Source organism: Tachypleus tridentatus, chromosome 7 (assembly GCF_004210375.1).
Source record: "Tachypleus tridentatus isolate NWPU-2018 chromosome 7, ASM421037v1, whole genome shotgun sequence".
NCBI classification, from domain to species: Eukaryota; Metazoa; Arthropoda; class Merostomata; order Xiphosura; family Limulidae; genus Tachypleus; species Tachypleus tridentatus.
The window spans coordinates 54758157-54783391 of NC_134831.1; the positions used below are offsets into that span (position 1 = coordinate 54758157).

General features: G+C 33.5%; 1 protein-coding gene across 1 annotated transcript; it reads left to right on the forward strand.

The window, feature by feature from the left end:
- Positions 1–22750, forward strand: LOC143255688 (homeobox protein ceh-9-like). Its single transcript, XM_076511745.1, has 3 exons — positions 1–542; positions 7222–7394; positions 22553–22750. Exons 1-3 carry the CDS (start codon positions 224–226, stop codon positions 22685–22687), a joined length of 627 nt encoding a protein of 208 aa, XP_076367860.1. The 5' UTR covers positions 1–223; the 3' UTR covers positions 22688–22750.
- Positions 22751–25235: the final 2485 nt, after the last annotated feature.

Sequence of the window (25235 nt, forward strand, 5' to 3'; positions counted from 1 at the left end):
TTAGCCAGTTACTCCTAGATATTCTGGTAAATGTTACGAACACACTAAGATATAAAGTTTTTTTTTTAAGTGAGCTAAAAGAACATGTAAAATGTGGACATAAAGTACCAAGTTCAGTTCATTAATCCATTAAAGTGATAGTCACTTTAGTCTCTCAAACGTTCCGGTTATACAATTCATATAAAGTTGTAATAATTTTACAACAATATGATTCTAACTTACAATGAATAACAATTCTTTTGAAACAAGTTATTATTTGCCATATCTACCACCATCTCTATCAAGCATGAGTGCACTAACATCCGTAGATATAAGGCCAAGCCACATGGCAGAACAGATACTTACGCAAACTTCTTACTCTAGAGTTAGGCCTAGCGAAGTTCTTCCAGTTCCCAACTGCGACTTGTTTCACAGTTTGCTTGACTTACCTTCCGGCGTATTCTTCGAGCCCGTCGACAGTGGTTTTTCCGTCTGTCATTCTCAGTTTCCACCACAATCGTCATTGTCAATAAGACAGTCAATGTCATTGTCAACAGTGAGAGGTACGTCTACTAACAATAACTTTTATGCTGTTTTGTTTATTTTCTACTCATTACTTATTTCACTTGTTATTATTCTTCTGATCGATGGTATTGTATTAGTAATTATACCACAAAAAACAGTAACAATAGTAAAGTTATTTCAAATTTATATTGTGCATTTCATAATTCCAGTACAAAATTATCATTTTTCACTTTATATTCTTCTTGAGGTTAACAGTTGGTGAACCTGACGATGACCAAAGAAGGTCAAAACGGTGTTCGCTCTTCTACGTAAAATATTTTCTCAACCGAAACGAGCCGTTTTTACATATATATTTCTCTACAAGTGGGTTCTCTCGACACCACTGATTAATAGCTGTTTTTTGTTTCAGAATCAATAATATTATGTGATTTCCGGTCGTTTTCTTGAAAAAACGTTAACTGCGTAAATATTAAATTGTACTACTTTTAGTATGATAACAGTATCTAGCTCTCTATAAATAATACCAGCTGCTTGCTATTATTTCACACAACATAATGTTACGTCATAACAACTTGCTTCTATTATTTCACACAACATAAAGTTACGTCATAACAAAATTACGTACTATTTGCTATACAGATCATGATGACGTCTATTGAAAGTTACACAAACCACTGTCACACGCACAAAAAATTAGATACTACACAGAACACTGTCACACGAGGAGAAACATTGTATGTTACACAAACCTTTTTCACACACACACAAACGAAATTATACACTATATCGATGGTAGTAACACTAAAAGGAACATTATATATTATATTAGCCATGATCAGAATCACATAAAATTATATATCATACAGACAATAGGCAAAATAAGAGAATAATTACACACTAATATAAACCTAATATGATATGCACACAGAGGTTAAAAAATACACTAAAAACTAAACGTAGCAGTAATTTAGTTTAAAACAAGAGAAAAGAAAAGAAAATATCAAAATATTCCATTAGTTGCAGTTGTGCTTGTTGAAGTTAGTTAGATTTTCTATGAAAGTGTAATAGAGAAACCGAGATGAGCAGGCGTGAAAAGCCGTGAAGTTTATTGAAGTAGACACTTGTTCAGATGTTTATGAGTCGATAAGATCGGCGAGTGAAAGAGATCTGGACGTTCATTCGAAGTATTGACTTTTAGATCCTGTGGATCTCATGAGACTTATAAATTTTAAGAGTAATACACTATACAAACCATGGTTACATTCACAGAAATATTATATACCATGTAGACTATGGTTACACTCATAAAAACATTATATACCATACAGGCCATAGTTACACTAGTAGAAACATTATATACCATACAGGCCATAGTTACACTAGTAGAAACATTATATACCCTGTAGACTATGGTTAACCTGATAGAAACATTATATAGCATGTAGACTATGGTTACACTCATAGAAACATTATATATCCTGTAGACTATGGTTACAGTCACAGAAACATTATATACTCTATAGACCATTGTTACATTCATAGAAACATTATATACTATATACAGACCATAGTTATATTCACAGAAACATTATATACCATGTAGGCCATGGTTACCCTAATAGATACATTATATACCATGTAGGCCATGTTTACACTCATAGATTTGTGGCTGACTTCCACTCCTTTGCATTGTCACTCAATTGCTTCACTTAATGTGCTTGGCTCTAACATACTGCATAAGCTTGCAGTGTGACAAACTAATTCATTTGCTGCTGCCATAACAGCATACTCATCATATCCATAGCGGATGGGCGGTTTCCTGTTTCTTGCTGGTCGTTCAGCTTTATCTTCAGCTTTAACTTCTGTTTCTTGGTCCACTATCTGTTCACTTGATGAGATATACTCATTTGTCACAAGCTCTTGACCAAATTCTGTTTTATTAAAGATAACATCTCGCCGTATGAAAATCTTCCTGGATTTTTCATCATGCAGTCGATATCCCTTGGTACAGTTATCATATCCAATGAAACGTGCCTTTATAGACTTCATGTCTAATTTCTGTCTTGACGCACCTGACACATGTGCATATGCAAGACATTTGAACTTTCATGTGTTCTACATCTGGTTTCTTCCCATACCATCTTTCATATGGCGTACTACCATCTTTTATTGCCGATGTGGATACACTGTTACCCACATACGCTGCAGTAGCTACAGCTTCCACCCAGTACATTCTTAGTATCTTAGCATGTGACAGCATGCTTCTTGCTGATTCCACAAGAGTTCTGTTCCTTCTCTCAGCAACACCATTTTGTTCTGGACAATATGCTACTGACTTCTATTTCAAGAAATACACTCTGCAACATCTTGAGTAATCATCAATAAATGTAACAAAGTACTTGCTACTTCTAATAGATGGAGTTTGTATAGGACCACAGACATCGCTGTGTACAAGTTGTAGCCTTCTCTTTGATCTGATTTCACCCACTGATTTAAATGGCTTCCTGTGCATTTTACCTTCAGTGCATCTCTCACAAATACTGGCTTTATCAGACTTCTGGAATTTGATTCCACTTACATTTCCACTTCTGACAAGCTTCTGTAATTGTGAAACACTGATATGCCCTAGTCGTTGATGCCAAGCCATTCATGCTGCTGTTTGAGGCTACTGAGGCATTCTCAGTAACACTGGTCTTACAGTCCAGTTGTTATAGACCATCATGCTTTTTTGTACCCATGCCATGGAGTTGTCCTAATTTACCTCGGATGTAACAGCGATTAACTCCAAACTGCACAATATTTTCTTTTTCAATAGCAGCTCCTACTGGAAATAGATTGCTAGCTAATTTTGGTATATGAAGGACACTCTTCATTGTGACATGTTTTGAGTTACTGACTTTAAATGTCATTTCTAGTTTACAACTTCCAACTCCAAGAGCTTCAACAGTTCTTCCATCACCAATCCTAACTTGCTGAGGTGTGCTAAACTTGTGATAATTTGATAATATGTTCCTCTGGTGTGTTATATGCCTAGACGCACCAGAATCCACCAACCATTCTCCATTTCCTATTCCTTTATCCTGGTTTGTTACAAAGGCAACATCATTGTTTCCATCAGTATAATCTTCCGCCACATTGATATTCACATTCTTAGCTTTGTGGATCATTTCCTTCAGTATTGGACAATTGCGTTTTATATGTCCCTCTCTTCCACACTTGTAACACTTGAAGCTGTTACCCCTTTTATTTGTTTCTTGTGTTCCATGTGGTTTGAAGTTGCTGCAAGTGGCTAATGCAGTTGATGGTGTTTCATTCGATGTGGTCTTTTTCTTCTTTTGTTCTTCATTAATCAGTGCCTGTTGCACAAATTCTAAATTCAAAGGCAGCTAGTCATCACCACCCATTGCCAACTCTTGGGCTATTCTTTTACTAATGACTAGTGGAATTAACCATATAGAGATATCATCAATTTTGGTTTCTAGGGCTGTTACAATTGTATCATAGCTAGCTGGCAGATTACCAAGTAAGGTAACAATCTGATCTTCTTCTGCTATTTCCGTCTCAACCGCAGCAAGTTGATCCGTTAATTTCTTCATTTGTTTCAAATGTTCCTGGACCGTCATGCTTTCTTTCATCTCACATCGAAAACACTTCTTTTTCAGGAATAGTTTATTGGCTAGTGTGTTTCTATCAAAGTGAGCACGCAGTACATTCCATGCTTCCTTAGGAGTTGTGCATGAGGTGACAAGATAGAGTTGTGCACTTTGAATATTCAGAACAATTGTTGAAAATGTTCTTTCCCTTTTCCTGTTGAAATCTGGCCTTGTTTGATCATTGGCTGTCTCTGACAATACCTCTGTTTCAATCACATGGCCCCATAGTCCTGTTCCTCTCAATAAATGTTCCATTTGAAATTTCCATGTGGCCCAATTATTTTCTCCCAACTTATCAATTGATATTTTATCTTCCATTGTCAAACTATTTCAACCACAACTGTAATATTCCTTTCTTTGATTTAGATCTATTTCTCCCTTTATATGACTTGAGAAAATAGAGTGTCAATCAATATTTTACTTACAGTTTATCCTGGTATTTCACAATGGCTTCCAGACAAAGGAAACAAATCACCCAGCACTTGTGATAAAATATCCATGTAAATCCTGTGCCATTCAATAAAAATTGTCATCCAAAACTGTTCTACAGTAATCCTCAGTATCTCCTGGAATACTTGTACTAACAATTTTAAAACAGTTTCATCTGTTTAAGCACTATTAGAATGCTCTAATATGGGCTCTTGGGCCCATAACATGTTGATATGTGTTTATTCATTGAGTCCACATGTACAAAAAAAATACAAAGTGTGACATTACAATACTTCCTGTTCCTGTCATGAATAATGTTCTCCTTGAGTTATTCCTAACTACAGGTGGCAGCACTTATCTCAATATTCTTAACAATAAGCTTAACTAATGATTAACTGTGTGCATTGATTATAAAATGTACATGACCAAGTAAAATAATTGTATCGGCCTCTTAATTTATTAATAATAGTTTGTCTATTAGTGCATGTAGTGCACAGTCTTCAACCTTTTTAAAATTATTTATCATATTTACACAAAACACCCGATTTAATGAACTTTGAAACACTTGTGAAGTTTATGGACAAAAATATTTCGTGGTGTCAGTGTATTAGATGCTTTTGTGATGTATTCATGAATGGAGAAATATAAGGTTCTCTGTGACGCAAAACGGAGAAGAAACGGGACAATCATGACCCCTATTGCAAATTTATATCCAAGAAGACAATAATTTTGCGAAGTTACAAGTTGCACATCGCGTAATAAGAACGTTTTTTCCAGTATCATATAAGCAAAAGTTCCATTATAGTATGATATCACGAACTGTCGTGTCTATCCGCGTGTTCGTCTATCACCCGATTGAAAAGCTTTGCATGCAGGCAAAGCTCAACATTCACTTTTGGAATGACAGAAGAACTACATATGTTTTGAACTTAGGTCTAACCAACTTCATATGAACATTTATTTCTTCTTTCGTCTGGGCGATATTTCATTTTATCAATGCAATATTCGTATAATATTAAGATATAATGAGTGTGGACAAAAAAGTGCCTCTCCCTTAAAATGTTGTTATATCTTTTATAAGATAACAGAAAAATATGTAAAACTAAATGCTTTTAGGACTCACTCCGTGAAATTTGTTTAAATATAATCTAACATCCTAATTTCAACATCAGTTTTCATAAATACCTAAACTTTACATGATTTTAGTTACATCATCTTATGAAATATGTTGTGCACCTCCTGTAGTTTCTTAATTTCTTATTACAAGTATCCTATTTTCTCTATATATGGCCCGACATGACTAAGTCGTTATGGCACTTGATTTGCAATCTGCGCATTGCAAGCTTGAATTTCCTGTTTTACCAAACGTGTTTGCCTTTTCAGCGTGGGGACATTGTAATGTGTGAGTTAAATAGTAGCCCACGAGTCGACGGAGGATGGTGATGGCTGTCTTTCCTCTAGTCTTTCACTACTAAATTAGAAACAGCTAGTGCAGATAGCTCTCTTGTAGCTCTGCGCGAAATTGAAAACAAAGCAAGCTTTCCCTAGATATATTTAATTAGAACTTGGATACAATGTTCAATGTATTTTTGTTACTTATGGTATTACAGTTTTCGTTTTGTTTATTATATGTAGCTGTTAGTTGTTGTATTTTCGTTATTATAATAAGACATTTTCTGAGTGTGTGAAATATTGGGTTCAAGTGAATTCGTCCAGCAGATGATAATTATTTTTGAGTTTAATTTTTATCCACGGCATAGAATCTTATAAAATGGTTTGAATCTGTTTTGGTTTTCAAGTACAAACGTTCAGCTTACAGTACCGTCATCTCTTGACTGATCTGATATCTAATTAAAGTTTTAGACTCAGGAGATCTAACCTTTTGATTGATGTATTTGGCCATGCCCAAGATTTTATAGCTTAATTTACTCTAATCCTGCCCAAAATAATTTCAAATTGAAGGTAAATTTGTTGGTAAAAAGAGTTTAGAAAAAACTATGTTTACACTCTATATGTGTGTGTGTGTGTATATATATATATATATATATATACACGTATTTTTTAAATCCACACTTTGCCTTTGCGGCTTTCTCATGGTTGAATGTAATGTTGTAGATATCCTAATGAGTAATAAAATCGAATTGTGTATACACGAGCCTCACGCTTGATATCACTGAAGCATAAATATATGTATAGCTAATAAAAAGGTGAAAAAGGGCATTATAAATTAAAGTATTCAAATTATATCTAAAAGAATTTCAAATTCCATGACTATTGAGAATTCCCTCTTGTTTAGCTTATTCCACATTGCATTATATACGTTTATTGGTTTTAGATACACGTAGAAATACGAACACGCCTTAGACAAAATTGATTTCTGAACACTAAATCAATGATTTCAAAGTTTGAGTCTTTTCTCTTTTGTGGTTACATTCACTATGTATTAAAATACTTTTAGCAAACATTTATATGTGTTTTAGGTTGTTTCCAATTTAACACATTTCAATCTACGTTTTCAGCTTTTTACAAAAATCAACCCTTATCATCTTGATAATTGTTGCACTTCGTAGTTACCCTTAAAAACACACATACACAGGCTTGAAACATATTTCATCCCTTTTGTTTTTCATACTAGGAGAACGCAACTTGCTTGGCACCAACTATGGCAGCAGAAAACCTACCCGACCTACGTTTTCAGGCCGACAGATTTATTTTTTAGAAAAAACATTCGAACACACTAAGTACCTAGCAGGTCCGGAGAGGACGAAGCTGGCCGTCTCACTTGGTCTGTCTGAAAGCCAAGTGAAGGTAAGGTTTTTAAAATGTTCGGAGAGTAACAATTAATTCCATATCTCCTTTAATTGAGTATTTTATTCCACGGATTGACGTTTTTCAACTTAGTAGCATCATATAGTCCAATATAAGATGTTGCTTTAGATTTCCTGCTTATGTTACAGTGCCCGTTAAATTGGTACATTTGGTTGTGCATAAGTTGTCCACAACTTTGATTTTGTGTTTTATATTAACTGTCCGGCATTTTCTAGTAGCCTGAACAATATCTGGTTAATTGGTTATGTTTTTGGTAAGCCACCCACTAGTTCAGCGGTATGTGTACGAATTTACAACGCTAAAATGAGCGGTTCGATTCCCCTCGGTGGGCTCAGCAGACAGCCCGATGTGGCTTTGCTATAAGAAAACACACACACACGTTTTTGGTAAATTACTCGTATCAATCTATAAAAAGTACAAAGAGAAAATTTGCATGATTTTCTTTTGTTACTCATAACCCTCTATTTCCATTATAATTATTGCAGTTGATGTGTGACCTCTGAAAAGTGCCAGGTTATTAACAGCTCAAGTATTTTGTAGAAATTAGGTTTCAACTTTGCCTCCTCTCCAAGATTTTGTTAAAATTGCGCTACTGAAACTATAAATCACTGTTGCATGCTTAATTTTACAAAAATGTAGTTATTATCCTATTTTACAGTTACGTTCAAACAAACTTTATCTAATCGTGATTTCCACTAACAGAAGTAAAATCGTCTTGTGAATAATAATAAATATATTTGAAATTGTTACCGCCATTTCTTGGATTATTCTTGTCTAAGCAACTGGTAGGATTTGAGTCTAATTCTAAAGTGGTAACAGAATGCAGATCACAAACTTTCGGATTCAAAGTTCGAGCCAGCTAGCCACCAATCTAAGTCCAGCTTTTGATGGGTTCAAATTACTTTTTATTACATAGTTGATTCCGCGCTAAACTCTCTATCGTACAAGTTTTCTCGCTTCCTTGTAAAATATTGAAATTTCTTTTATCCAAAATATTACGTATTTCTACTCCACATCGTTAAACAATTTCATTATACGAACACTCTTTGTTGGAATACAGCATAACGTACTCGTACAGTCAGTCACTAGTCTACCCGCACATCGAAAAGTTTGGAACAAATTACACATTCGTATAAATGCTAAGCATCACACCTATTCTTGATTTGATATACTGCTGGAAGAATTTACCTCCAACCAAAAATAGGGGTTCTTCCCTCCCATTATGGGGTTTTTCTCCCTACAACTTTGCCAGTACGCAGACCAAATAGTTCGGTTTTGTCCCTAATTCCAAACTACCGACAAAAATAGGAAAGCAGAATTAGCTTTTACTTCTTTTGCTTTATTATTATTATCATTATTGTATCTTTTTAAATATCAAGTACCCAGAGTAAATATTGTTATTTTAATATTATTACTTCAATTATTGTTATACGCTTTATTATTATTATCATTATTGTATCTTTTTAAATATCAAATACCCAGAGTAAATATTGTTATTTTAATATTATTACTTCAATTATTGTTATACGCTTTATTATTATTATCATTATTGTATCTTTTTAAATATCAAGTACCCAGAGTAAATATTGTTATGTTAATATTATTACTTCAATTATTGTTATACGCTTGAAGAGTTTGACGACTGCCTTTCATAAATCTCTTCAAACTTCTTCTAGCAATAATTTCCAATTTAATTTGATTTAAATGTTATTTATTACATACAGTGTATTATAGGTTAAATGTTGTATGAAATATTACATATTTTATGTTATACTCAAATGTTATAATAATATTGTAACAAGTAATAAGATCTTTATTATAGATAAAAACAATTAAAAATTGTTTTGTAGGACTACTTTTTGAAGTAATTATCATTCACAGAAATTATGTATCTGCAATGTTAGGCCTAGTATTGTCAGTTTAAGCCTAGTCACGCCTATTTAGAGTAATAATGCAATTTTTTAGAATTTTATTCTGTTTTATGTCTTAAACTAGGCCTGGCATGGCCAAGCGCGTAAGGCGTGCGACTCGTAATTCGAGGGTCGCGGGTTCGCCGTGGGGGTATATAATGTGACGGTCAATCCCACTATTCGTTGGTAAAAGAGTAGCCCAAGAGTTGGCGGTGGGTGGTGCTGACTAGCTGCCTTCCCTCTAGTCTTACACTGCTAAATTAGGGACGGCTAGCACAGATAGCCCTCGAGTAGCTTTGTGCGAAATTCCAAAACAAACAAACAAACAAAGTCTTAAACTAAAGCTAAATACAAAAAATAATATTAAAGGACTTCTAGATAGTTACTTCAATAATTATGTCAAAAATAAAGTGTATGAAATTTAGGTCAGCTTTAGGATTGTTTGACGAAACCAAACTTTATCCCAAGTAGTTCATTGAATAATGAAATAATAACTTGGTTTATTTATTCTTGAAACTTAGACTGAAATAATATAGTAGATATCTTTTCGATCTGATTATCTTATTTGTTAATGAAAAATAGTTTTAACCGTGTTTAGAGGCCATCTCTAAAGAAAAAGGAAGACGTAAATTTCACTACTAATGCAAGAGGCTATCTAAACATGTTAAATTCATAGCACTGACGTGCATTTTAATATAATTTGTTTTGTTTTGGTGTTTTGTTCCCTGGCACTATACGAGAGTAAATTCTTACCCTTTTAGCCAAACATATATACTCAAGTATATTTTTTGTTTTTAGAGGGTCTAAACTTATTCGCTTAAGGGCAACAGATTAAAATACTATTTTTATACATTTGTATCAGCTTATGGTGTAACTAATATTGTACTATTTTGATTATTGATGTTCTAGTTGAAGTTTGGTCGTCATACGCGTGACATCCCTGACTGTTAAAACTTCATTAATATTTAATGTTTATATCATTCATATTTAAATTTATCACATCATGTTGTGGCCTCTTTCCATGTTATCTTTAGGCAACACAATATGCACTTTGCAGTATATATATATTTTTAATCCTGTAACTGAATAGGTATAAAAATACCAAAAGGCCTTTTTCATTATGGTGTTCCTCGATTATTACTCAATATTCCTCGATATGTAAGTGTCAAACATATGTCTGAAATGCTTTAAATTTTGAAAGTAAATAGATACACACACATATATATATATATCTACTATAAAGTTTAGGCCTATTGATTTCTACGTTAAATCGTAGCGTTTTATGTGTAAGCTTTATATTGCAACAATGAACACTTAATTCATATCAGACATAGTAGCTAAACTGTAGTGCAACAGTAGATATGCAAATAGTGTTGAAAATAATAGGTATGCAGCTTTGAATGTTTGAGCAACAGAGCAAAGATACGAGTAGCAACTACAAACATGTGATTGGATGAGTTACATGCGCTTCAACAATGAACAAATAAATGAACAAAAATAATATGATCTAGGACGATGAATTATAACACGAGCGATCAGATAATCTAAAAGTGAAAACGAAAATAGTGTCTCGTTTATACTGCTTCAAAAGACAAGATGGTGGAAGTAATTCTTCATTGAAAAGAGGCGGTTGAACAGGATAAACAAGCACTAATAGCATAACACATTAAATTTGCTGTCTACATTTTATTTGAAAATATACGTTATTCAGATATGTTTATTTGTGGTTAAATACAAAACTACACAGTAGGTTATTTGTTTTGTACCTTCTACGGGTATCAGAATTAGAATTTTAGCAGTGTGTCATTGAGTTGGTTTGAATTTCACGCAAACCTACACGAAGGCTATCTGTGCTAGCCGTCCCTATTTAGCAGTGTAAGACTAAAGAAAAGGCAGCTAGTTATCACCATCTACTCTTTCACCAACGAATAGTGGAATGACCGTCACATTATATCGTACCCACGGCTAAAAGGGCGAGCATATTTGGTGTGACAGGGATACGAACTTGCGACTTTCGGATTATGAGTTGGGTACCTTAACCACCTGACCATGCCGGGCCTGTCTTTGAGTTGGAAGGAGATGCTCAAATATGATAACATTTATTGTGTTTCTAACGCTTCACTTTAATAATTTAAAAATTTTGGTTTTTCACATGCAATACGATGTCTATAAATAGGGTAACATTGGAACCAGGGTCGTGCAGGATAAAACAAGTAGTTAGGCATTCATATTCCACTCAGATAAAGAAGTATTCAAGTAGCACTAAACAAATAAATACAATGAAGAGAGTGAGTCTGCTTACAGACATGTATCCACAAGCGTTCGCCTAAGTTTATCGTATGCTATTTTCGTTTCGTATAGCTTAATTTAAATTGTTTGTGTTTGCGTGCGTTTCATATCAATAAAATCCATCATGTTTATTTTATATAGCAGTTTGTATTAAAAGTGCACAGAAATAACAAACTTGGATTTATGTGCATATTTGTTAGAAAGTATAAGTTTTATACTTTCCATTTTCTTTTTAATATAAATATTGAACACAATTTCAAAATAGCTTCAGGTTATGGGAATGTGTTTGATACAGCAGCTGCTTTCTATACAGTGTTTGATACTTTACCTTTAACTTCGAATTATTTTCCAGCTATTTCGAAAAAAACATAAAATTTTGTAAATAAAAATAAAGAACTGAAACTGGTGAATCGCAAAGATGTTACCAATACATAATAAGATCTGAAATATGGAAACAGAAGCATAAATCAACTAACGATCTTAAATGGTCAAAATAAAAATTTGATCCCACAGGTATTTCAGCTGTTAAACGAAAATGTTGATACGATGTTATAAACATGCTGTTTTTCTTTTCTTGCTAATAATCATGCGAGAAATGTATTGTAGTTTTATTTTTCAAATTAAAGATTTCGAAAAATGAAAACAAGGTTTTAATACTATAATAACTCTTAGAACATCTTCAGGAGTGACTCTCAGGTCTCAAAATAGGTCTCTTTTCACAGGTTAGTTGGTACTCGTAACACATAACTTTTCTTTCTATTTCAAGAATTAAATGATGAAAATTGTCCTAATTAATTTCAAAGAAATGTTGTGAGCTGTTTCTTATACACACTGTGTATATGCATAATAGTCAAAGTTTTGGGACGCTCTTCGATAATGAGATTCTCGTGTTTTCACGCTGGGGTTCATTTAACTATGGCATTAATCACAATCTGGGCTTTATTGCTAACGTTCGCCTCAAAATGGGTGTAGATCTAATGAAACAGAGGACCACTCAATTCATAGTAGCTCTAAGGTGTGAAGTTTCAGGATCAGCTCAATTGGATTGAGGTTAGGGTTTGTTGAATATCATGGCTGCTAGTTCTTTGAAACCACATACAATATGATACGACGTATTACCATATTTTATAAGGAATATGTTATTTTCCTATGGACTTAGTTGGCCGCAATACAGCTCTAAGGCCCGGCATGGCCAAGCGTGTTAAGGCGTGCGATTCTTAATCCGAGGGTCGCGGGTTCGCATCCCGGTCGCGCCAAACATGCTCGCCCTTTCAGCCGTGGGGGCGTTATAATGTGACAGTCAATCCCACTATTCGTTAGTAAAAGAGTAGCCCAAGAGTTGGCGGTGGGTGGTGATGACTAGCTACCTTCCCTCTAGTCTTACACTGCTAAATTAGAAACAGCTAGCACAGATAGCCCTCGAGTAGCTTTGTGCGAAATTCAAAAACAAACAATACAGCTCTAAATTTCGGAGCTAGCGAAACGGGTTCGAGTACGTACAATAACACAAAATATCCCGCACCACGTTTTAAGTCCTGGATGTGCTAAAAGAATGGTACTTAATCCTTTACAGTAGATGGTTCGTGTTTTTTGACTGTTTGTCTTCCCTTTAGGCAATATTTTGAAATTAGGTTCACCCTTAAAATAAACGAAGAAAATCCTTCCCAAGATACAGCAACACACCACTGTCCAGAACATCAAAATACAAAGCTTTAACAACTTCCTAATCCAAAGTTAATAGATCAAGTCCTAACCAGCCCTAATATTTGACGTTATAATGATACAGTCCATGTATTCTCCAAGTCGCTTTCGAACTAAACTCCGGAAAAAAAAAAGTTATCCAAATTTTTCGTTCTGTGGAATTTTCTTTTTCTGTTGTTTTTTCTTTTTCGCTCCAATTTCAACGATCAAATGTTTTAATGAAATTCAATGTCTTTCATTTACAGCTGTCAATGGGCTGCGTCATAGTCCACAACTTCAGCATTAAATTGGAGTGCTGCGCTTCAGCCTTGATCTTAGTTTTCGCTAAAGCTGTAGGTGATAGATTTAATGTTAGGTATGTGGTTTAGTTTCAAAAGTCTGGGCAGACGAAAGCCGTGGGTAGTAGATTTAATGTTAGATATGTGGTTTAGTTTCTAAAGTTTGCACGAACTAAAGCAGAAGGTGATAGATTTAATGTTAGATACGTGGTTTTGTTTCAAAAGTCTGGGCAGACGAAAGCCGTGGGTAGTAGATTTAATGTTAGATATGTGGTTTAGTTTCTAAAGTTTGCACGAACTAAAGCAGAAGGTGATAGATTTAATGTTATATACGTGGTTTAGTTTCAAAAGTTTGCACGAACTAAAGCAGTAGGTGATGGGTTTAATGTTAGATACGTGGTTTCCTTCAAAAATGTGCATAACTAAAGCCGTTGGTAATAAATTTAATGCCAGATATGCAATTTAGTTTCAAAAGTTTGCACGAATTAAAGCTGTGTGTGATAGATTTAATGTTAGATATGTGATTTCATTTCGAAAGTTTTCACGAAATAAAGAATAATTATATTGAATGGTAGAAGATCCTTTGGACATTAACACATTTAAATATTCTTTTGTTTTGGAATTTCGCACAAAGCTACTCGAGGGCTATCTGTGCTAGCCGTCCCTAATTTAGCAGTGTAAGACTAGAGAAGGCAGCTAGTCATCACCACCCACCGCCTACTCTTGGGCTACTCTTTTACCAACGAATAGTGGGATTGACCGTCACATTATAACGCCCCCACGGCTGGGAGGGCGAGCATGTTTGGCGCGACTCGGGCGCGAACCCGCGACCCTCAGATTACGAAGCACACGCCTTAACGCGTTAGGCCACGCCAGGCATTTAAATATTCTCAGCTTAAGATTTGAGTATGAGTATAGTAGATAAAATTATGTTTCAGAATTTTCCCGTACATCTTTACAGATTCTTTGTTTTTGAATTTCGCGCAAAGCTACACAATGGCTATCTGCGCTAACCGTCCCTAATTTAACAGTGTAAGACTAGAGGGAAGACAGCTAGTCATCATCACCTACCGCCAACTCTCTAGAAACTCTTTTACTAATGAATAGTGGGATTGACCGTCACATTATAACACCCCCACGATTGAAAGGGTGAGCATGCTTGGTGCAAGGAGGATTCGAATACGCGATCCTCAGATTACGAGCCGAACGCCTTAACCCACCTGGCCGAGAGCTAACGGAGCAAAATCATTCCCACACTTAATCTAACAGATTAAACGGCAAGCTGCTATTCGACAAAAATCACCGCCAACTTTTAGAAGAATGGGCTAGGATCATGAAGTCTGATGTCAGTCGGCCACCCTTACCACCCATTACTGCTCCCAGTATCTACTCCTCTTGGAGGTCTAGAAACCTTTCTCACAGCGTCGTAACATCAAGCGGCTACCTTTCTCAGCTTTTGAAATAAATGAAAACCATGCGCAACAATCAATACTTGCTGAAACTTACAGTTCATTTTAGTGATGACTTTCGAATAAATAGAAGTATTCAGATTCCAGAGTGGGTGGAAATAAACTCGCGAAAAAACATATTTAATTTTTTCACAAACACAGAAATTTTAACGTAAAAAAACGACTAAAATGTCTTCAAATAGTTGAGATATGCTTTAGCTTGCATTCAAATGTTAGATAATAAAAACATAAAACTGACGATAGGTACGACTGAAGGAAGTTATTAACGGTTCGTTAGGACTTATAAATAGAATGATCAGATTAATCAAAATTTGGGAAACCACCTTAATTTATCGTTAATAGTAGATATCTCATTAAGTTTGCAGACCAGCGTTTTCCAAAGTGTGGGTGTGTTGTCCAGCAGGGATGGAGGTTTAAGGATAGAGTCAATAATGCAATAATAAAAAAATTAAACGTTTTACTATTTTTTATTGGTGAAAATAATTAGTAATTACTACAACACGAATAATATTTTAATGTGTATCCATGTATTATATCTCTTCACTTAAATCACTCGTTTAAAACAAAACAGGAGTGCATTCAAGAACCCGTAATTATTAAAGAGGGGGCCCGTGGATGACAAAAATGTGAGAAAAGCTGTTTAGACCGATATAGAATAACAAACGTTACCCAATACCCAAATTCAACGTCAGAAACCCCAAACAGAGAAACAGAAAAATTACCAAAAGCCTTGAACTGCTGAATATAAGGCATGGCACTAGTTTACACTATCAATTCCCTAGGATAACCCTTCCCATTTGGAATTGTGGAATATATTTGAAATAAATTTAATTCATTTTTTATGACATAACAAGATAAATTAAATAAAAATGTATATAAGAAACCTCCAGTAGAAAAACAAGTACATGTCTGATTCATCTTCCTTTTGTTGTAACTCAACGTAAATTCCAACTATTTTCACGGTTTAAATGTTATAAGAAATGCTAAACCTTTATTTTCCTCACAAACTTCAAACTAGTCCGGCAGACTCTAGATCTTCAATTAAATCTTTTATAGAAATTAAGGATTTGCTAAGTTGATAATTTTGTCCATTTACACATCGAAATAAATGATAAGTTTAATTTATGAACCTACATTTTAGAAGATTGTCAATTAGGACATACGGCATTTTAAATTCAGGGATCAGTATCGTTAATTAGTGAAATCGCTACAGAAAAGAAAAGAGTATATGATATTTTTAACCTGAACGACACCTTATGCGATTCGTTGGCTATAAGTGATCTCAAGGCTTAGACACAGACGTTTCTGATTTAGAAATGCTACTCCAAGAACGATAGCCAGTTAATTAACAGCAACCGACAGTTATGCAGCTGCTCTTAAGCAAAGTTTTCAGTAGCATATCGTGGATCGAACCGTAGGCCTCCTTATACGTAACTCAGCAGCTGGATATTTATGAGACAAAGGCATTCGGACGTTAAAAATATAACAGTCGGTTGGAGCCTCTTAAAGCTCAGAGAAAAAAAAAAAACGTTATACAAAGAAGGCACCGTAGGTGTTTGAACCTAAAAGTTAAAGATGCTATCCAAGGCAGAATGACTGTAATGTAATGAAGATGTTATTCACACAGAATTTTTTTTAAATGAAACTCTTAATCGCAGTATCGAAACTAATAAAAGAACGTCGATGAAATATTGAGCGATTTGTTTAACTAAATTTGAATGTTACCTGAAAAATATTACTTATCTTTTATGTTCTTGTATTTACAATTATTTGATACGTATGCAATTTCATTCGTTTACACTTTAAATTTTCTCGTTACATTTGAACATACTAATATAAATAAGATAGTTAAGTATGGTAACTAAAATTACCTTTACCTCAGCAAGTTTGTTATAAGGATTTCCGAAGTTATTGTTACGTAAATCATATTTGATTAAAATAAAGTTAAAATTGTTTGTAACATGTTTTTCTATGATATAAGTAACACTGGTTAATTCATAGCTGTTTTATTTAAATCTGAGGATGATACTGCTTTTATAGTAAAATGTCTTAAAATAAGATATTTACTTAGTTCAATTACTTGGTAACTAAATAAACATCAAGACCAGGGGTATGGATGCCCTTCAAAAAAGATCTTTTTTTTTTGTCTTTGTCTAAGACTGAAATATTTGAAAAACACATTATTCCCTAATGATTTAACTTAAAAAGGTTCGAGAGTAAATTTTTGAATTTACAACGTTAATATCAGCGACTGGATTTTCTTAAGTGAATTTTTTCTTTGTCTAACTTCTAAATATTTTTAGGAGCCTGTGTGTGCTTTTCTTATAGCAAAGCCACATCGGGCTATCTGCTCAGCCCACCGAGGGGAATCGAACCTCTGATTTTAGCGTTGTAAATCCGGAGACATACCGCTGTACTAGCGGAGGGCTTTTAGGAATCATCCATAATGTTAACAACACGAATATATTCTGCATAAAAAAATGCAAATGTTGAGATTAAATGTTTAACATCTTTTTGTGCCTGATAAATTCTCAACATTTCTTCATAGAGCTGTAGGTTGTTGACCTTTCATACAGACCACATTGTTTAACGATCCGCCAAGTTATGATTAATAACTTAGTTTAATAATGCTTGGCCTAAATATAGAATTCTCAGTTTGGTTGATTACATTTACTAAACCTAATTTCAATAGTCAGATTCAAGTCTCATCCATACCGATATGACACAGGATCTGGCGCACTACTCCTGCATAATTGGTACAAGCAAATGGTGACGCAGTTCATCGCAAGTTACACCCTCAGCTACCTCCTGTTACCCATTGTACAGCTGGGTAGACTCAAACAACTGGGATAAACTGTTTTATCCAAGAACACAACAGCTTAAAGCAAACTTGCAACAATTCAACAACGAGTCCAAAGTGCGAAGCCCATAGGCTACATTGTGCTTCCCTACCCCCTAAATTCAGTAGTTTTTACGCTAAATACAGAATCCTACACTTTTCTGGCTACAATTTATAAATCAACTATATAAATCTTCCGAACTGTTCATATCCAGTACAACATCAAAGGACAAGAAAATAAAAATCAATATAAATTTCTCAATAACCCCACATTATCTTATGTCTCAAAACTTTAACGGTTCGTTTGTTTGGCCGTCTTAGAGCAATGTCACATTTATCTACACGCTGTGTACACCGCAGGAAATCGAACCCGGATCAGAGGGTTTCAAACACATTCCTTCTTAATTAGTCATTATTGTCCTTTTGCTCGATTTGATCTCCACGATGGTCAGAGTGTAGATAAGTAACTCACTGTGCTAAAAAACAATAACCGAAATGTCCGAAGGTTAAATGTCTAACTGATGGAGTAATTTTTATGAACATAGGCGACATCTGTTGTCCGATTTTCTACCTAAATCTTTAGTAATATGTTATAAAAGCATTATAAGAACTAAAACTCAAAATCATTTGTCTGTTTACTTGTTTTGTTTTTTGTTCACTAAACATAAAAACAAATGTTGATGCTATTGAGGCATGTCACATCGTTACCAATGAAAGTTTTGTGCAAACTTACAGAAAACACAAACAACATATATGTCTGGCATTCGACTCGCAATTTATGTGTTTGAATACTGTCATTGATCATGCTTGTCCTCTCAGCCGTGGAGGAGTTATAGTCTGATTGTCAATCCCATTTTTGTTGGTAAAGTAGCCCAAGAAATGATAGTGGTTTGTTTTGACAAGCTACATTCCCTATGATGTACCACTTCTAAATTAGAGGTGGCTATCTTAGATAACCCTCTAGTTGCTTTGCGCAAAAATCGGAAAAAAAAAGTTCTATAATACGATTATTTTGAAATATATTTTCAAAATTATCTGCAATTAATGTGTTATATAATTCATGTATTTTCTCCATTGCTTAACTTTTTGTTTTAAGCTACAAAATGAGATATATGATGCTTGTAATAATTTGTCTGGTGAGTTTCAGTTGCATATACAAATATACATGTATGGGATGGTTTCCGAAGAATAAGTTATATGATCCTTACAGGCATATATAAAAATAAGTGATTTTATTAAGAAGAAAGTGAACATTTGATAATAAATAATTTTTGTACTTTGTCTTATCGAAGTAAAAATATCCAACGTTTATATAGGATAGTATGCGCATACTACACAAACATTTAATTTTCGAGTACTTTTATATTCTTACTGTATTCGTGAACCTTGTTATGAACTAACACTTATAGTGTTAGATGAGTATGGAAGGTCCAAGGTTCGATTCGCGATATGATACTAATCACGTTTCCTACTTTCGGACGTAAAAGCATTATAACCATGGCAATCAATCCTATTAAGTGGATAATTTATTTCCACATCTTTTTATGGTCAGTAGTTCCAATTAAGGATAACAGTACATTTCTTGGAGTCAAAATAGAGATTTATAGTTTGAGTAAATAATATCTACAGTATCTTTAACCTTGTTTGCTTAATGTTTTTTACAACCTATATTTGTATGTTTTTAAATACCCAGTATTTTTATTTATCTTGTCTGCTGGCTTTTCTGTGCTCAACCATGGGCGAAAGATTACTTGATATGTTAACTAGCTTTATACATTGTAATGATAATAAACATAGCTAGTAGCTAGCTGATACGGTTCGTGATGATTTACTGTAGCAATTGACTATTTGATTACATAAGTTTAAGATGTAAAATGTTAAACTGCAACTGGAGATTGTCACGTAGATTTTTTATATTGATAACTAACTATCAAAACTACTGGCTTGTATTGAGTATTGTAATGTTAATTATAGGAAACTGCTGTCCCGTCTTTATATACAAAACAAGTTGTATATAAGAGTTTACTCTTTCTAAATAAGCTAAACGTCTCTCGATGTCTTACAACACTAAAATCCTGGTTTCGATGCCCGTGGTGGGCAGAGCACAGATAGCCCATTGTGTAGCTTTGTGCTTAATTCAAAACAACAACAGCAACTCTCGATGTTAAGTATAACATTATTAACTACAGAAAACTACAGTCTGTAATTGAGTATTAGCACAGATAAATATGTATGAAATTATAATAATGTTAGATATAGCATGGGTTAAATATATATTTAGAAAATTACAATCTTTACATTAGATACAGCATAGGTTAACTGCAGGAACCACAATTTGTTTCTTAGGTATAGCATAGATTAACAGCAGGAATTACAATCAGCATGTTAGCTATAACACAAATTAATAACAGGAACTAATGACTACACATCATAAATTGTACAGGAAATATTGAAACTTCAGCCTCTGTGCTAAATATTTAGCATATTAAGAACAAAATATTAGTCTGTGTGTTAAGTGTAATTAGTTGCATGTATGGCATAGATTAATTAAACAAGTCTATTATTGTTATGTGTTAATTTTGTAAGATAATTTTATGTGAATTTTAGCTTTTCCATTAAGTACAGTGGAGTGCCGATAAGTCGCGGTATTTGGGGGGTCAAACTGCTTAACCGCGGCTTGAGTGGTCCGCGGATTAAACCTTTGTGACTGAAAAGCCGAAGTCGCCAACAGCTCCCCCGAGTAGCCTCATCCGGGCCATTGCGTGATCATTATATCGGATTATCGAATTAAAAATAATACTTTAATTATTGATCACTTTTTTCACGGATTTACCGCGGATTAACTTTAATATATGGAGAGGTGTGATTCGGTAACAATGGCGGCCTCCATAAAGCTGACATAGAGAGCGGATAAGGTAGATTAACGGTCGATTTCTATTGTAATATATTTTATTTATTTCCCAAATTAAAGCAAATTCTTTTTAAATATCCCCTTGAAGTTATAAAGCCAGGATTAAATTCGTAAGCCGCGTTTTTACACTTTCTTAAATTAGCGGTGAGCCGCGATAATCCTCGCTCACAAGACTTGTTACACCGGCTTAAGCGATTTTGCGGTTTACTGGTACCGAAACGTAATGGCGCTCCACTGTACTATGTCAAGTTTTATTATAAGTCACGTAGGTTGGTATTACATATTACTCAGGTGACAAAATATCAACCGTAAAGCTGCCGTATTGATGAGATTACTGAGAGAATGAATGTATTCTCAACACGGCTGGTAATGGTATTAAAACTTGTTCTGTACTTTATATTTTATTAAAATTTTAATACCCTTACCAGTCGTGTTGAGAATACATTTTACTTCAAGTGGGTTATTCGTCATCATGAGAGAATGAACGTTTAGATAAATTTTCAAATAAGATTATTACTTTTTAAACTTCTGGTATTATTTGATTTAATTATTTGTGCTTGTTCCAAATTGAATTAACGCATTAATAAATAATTTATTAAGCCACATATAAAATGCACACAACTCCTAAGATAGTTAATCCGTTGAGTATTAATAGCAATAACTGCATTTAAACTCCCCCCCCCAGTGGCACAGTGGTATGTGGGTTTACAGCTAAAAACCGGGTTTCGATACCCGTGGTGGGCATAGCACAGATAGCTCCTTGTGTAGCTTTGTGCTTAATTCTGAACAAACAAAGCATTTAAGCCGTAATTAAAACTAAAAAAAAAATTAAAGAGAAAGTCAATACTTAAGGTATTTTATGCATTTTGCAATTTTTGTAGCTACGTTTATTTGTTTGAAGTTAAGCACTAAGCTACACAATGAGCTATCTGTATTCTGCTTACCACGGGTGTCGAAACTCTGCTTCTAGCGATATAAGCAAAATAACATTACTTTAGGTCATCCATCATCAAATTTGTAATGTTATAATATGTCTTATGTTACTCTCAGACATATAAAAATAATAAAGTGTTTGCTCTTTCCTACTTAGTAGTTAGTTTCTGGTAGAAAGTCGATGAATAGCTTTGTATTCCAAACCTTTGTTTGAAAATTTCCAAAACAAAGTGTTCTTTAACTTTAGTTAAACCGACTTTTGTACTGTACAAACACGAAGTACAATGTAATGTTATGTTATTTGTTAATATATGCTTTCCCTATACATATACACTATTGAACGAGATAATTCTTGCATTAAACTGTAAGCGGAAGCGAAATTGTTTAGCTATTAAAACTCATTCAATATCGAACAAAAATATATGTTACAGATATTTTTCTTCGATATCCTTCAGCATAATTAAGGTCGAGTTTTCGATATAAACTTTGGCTCTAATCCTTTGGTAACCATTCAGTAACACCTTTGTTTATTCTTAATTGCTTAGTTTATTTATTAATTGTTCCTTTTTTTTTTTCAATGTCAACCTTCGTAATTTTTTAATAATAGTTTCAAAGTCGGTGGTTTAATTTATTATAATAATATTTTATTTTAAAAACAATATTAACTGTTTTGGAGTTGAAATTGAATTAATCGATACAGAAATTAACGCTAGAACTTAGCTGTTTATGTTAATTTAAACATTTATATGTTATAAAATTTCTGCAGTGATATTTTTATATGTAGTGTACATATGTTATCTTCCACAGGTGTGGTTTCAAAATAGGAGGACCAAATGGCGAAAGGCACGTGCCACTTCTTCGCCACCTGATGGTGAATCTAGAACTTGTGGATCAATCGATAAACATACGTTGACTTTCACCACTGGAAATAGCCATAAGTAACTCTAAAACACTTGTGTTCTAGTTCACAAAAAAAATCAACTGAATAAAAATTTAAGCCACGTGCCTAGATGTATTTATGTTTTGTAACTTTGATTATTTTTAATCGCTACCTACCAAATAACAGTTTATCAAGACAATTTTTCTTCGCATCGATATATTTGTTGGAGTTACTTTAGATACCCAATTTTTGTCAAAAATTAAAATTTGGTCAGATGTCTATTTAACTCATTTCAAAAACATAGATCAGCCTCTTTTATATTCTAATATAACTTAGTCAAAAATTGGCATAGATTATACATATATATAAAAATATATAAAGATAATTAAATATTTAAATAATAGTTTTTAGAATTTCGGCCAATTTTCATTACTTTTTGTAGTCTTAATTAAAGTCAACTGAAATCCGAAATAAAACCGTCTCGTAATTTTATTTTCTAGAAGTAATATTTATTCTAAAATTATAAAAAAAAATGTGTAAACACAAAACTATTTAGTGATTTATTGGTAAGTCTGAGAACTTATAACAATGGAAATTTAATTTCAATAGCCGCAGTGAGCACATCACAAAAAGTCCATTCTGTAGCTTTGTAATAAACAATATATATATATATAATGCTAAACTAGGTCGCATTTGCACTATAACGGTTGTAATATAAAGAAATTATTTCATAAGTCATATCACTAAATTGTAAGCCGGGTGTTTCCAAGTGGCTAACGTGTCTAACCTGTGAATTCGAAAATTCATGGTTCACGTTCTATTGCCACAGAAAAATGCATTCCAAATTTTGTGATCGTGCTGGAACTGTGACAATAAAATCCCACTGAGCAGATCTGAAGATGTTTGTAGGAGCTGTTCGCAAACTTCCTTCTATCTCTAGTTCAAAACTTATAGTTTTGTGCAAATAATTCTAAAGCTAAAAAAGTTCTAAACTCTGGACAGTGTCCTTTCTTACGAGATCTTTGCTGTATCTGGTTTAATTGAAGGTAAACAAGAGTTTGCTGAGAGCCCAAGGAAGATATTTATTTTTAAACCTTTGTTTCCTCAGTTTGTGAAATGTAAACTTATTCTTAAAGCTGTGAACGATTAGACTGAACTTTAATGACTTTTTTCCATGGTGGTTTGAGGTTTAACCATCATTGACTGACACACGCCTAATCACTAAAAAACATCATGTTTGATTTATTCATTTAACATTGGTATAAATAATTTAGAGTAAGCAACATTAAGTATAAAACTAGAAGTGCATGTACCAGTAAAATAGTTTAATCATTATATCAAGTCTTGTAAGTCCGGTACAGCGTTAAGTCTATGGATTTACAACACTAAAATCAGGGGATTCGATTCCCCTCAATAGACTCAGCAAATAGCCCGATGTAGTTTTGCTATAAGAAAAACACACACACACAATTCTTGTAAATTAATTTTTATTATCATTGTTGCATTGACCATTACTGTTTGAACAATGTTAAGACATGGTATATTTCAATAGCAGTTTCATATTCGTTATTCAAGCTATAGACGTGCTTTCGGAATTATAATAGGACAGTGACCGTTAATACGTATTTAATATAATATAATACGTATATAAAGACTCCTTAAAATAAATGTGCTTAGAATTTTAGTAATTTCAAGTCGGCTGTTAATACTCTGTCTTAAAACGCATGATAAAAACTGATAGTTTTATTGTTTAATAACAAATTCAAATATTTTAACCTCGCTATAAATTATTTTTAAAAAAGGCAGTAAACTGATCAGTATTATCATAAAAAGTTTAAATTCTCCAAAATAACTCCAGTTAGATAATTGATTCAATAGTTTTACTTTAAACTCTGATTGAATGATCTAATATCATTTGAAAGAAGATCAGTTTTAAGGTTTTCTAAAAGTCGATGAGTATTCTCCTCTTCAACTTAAGTTTTTCCGAGTTTGAGTAAATCTGTCTGACAGTAAACAAGAAATTTTCCTTATCATTTTCTCTTATACCACGTTTCTGGAGACAAAATAAACTGATTAATAAATAACAGGTCAAACTGCTTTAAACTATTGTCGCTTGCTAATGAGATAATCGTTTCAAAAATATTATCAATTAAAGAAATTGAACAAATTTACTTATACTGCTGCATATTTAGTGTTTTCTAATTAGCTGCTTTGCAAAATCTTAAAGTTGAAAAGTATCCATGTTTTCACATTAGAAGTTTCTAGCAGAATATCGGTCCATAAAATATTTTTAGTCGCTGCAATCCTAAGATCAACTTTTCAATAATTAGACTATAACAATTTTTTAAATTTCTATTTCCATTTTTCATCGATTTAAATAATATTAGTATAGTCTGCTGAAACAAACGCAAAGATTCACATAATATTGCAAGTGCATGTGAGTCAAACTTTTTGTTTCTTCAACACGAACCAACCGTTAAAAATCTCTTCAGCACTAAACAAGCCAACTCAAGTGTTTAGTAGGGCCTTAATCTCTTTAAGTACCTTAAGCACTAAAATAAACATTTTGAAGGGCCTCAAGAAAATCAATCAAATCATTTCATAGTGTGC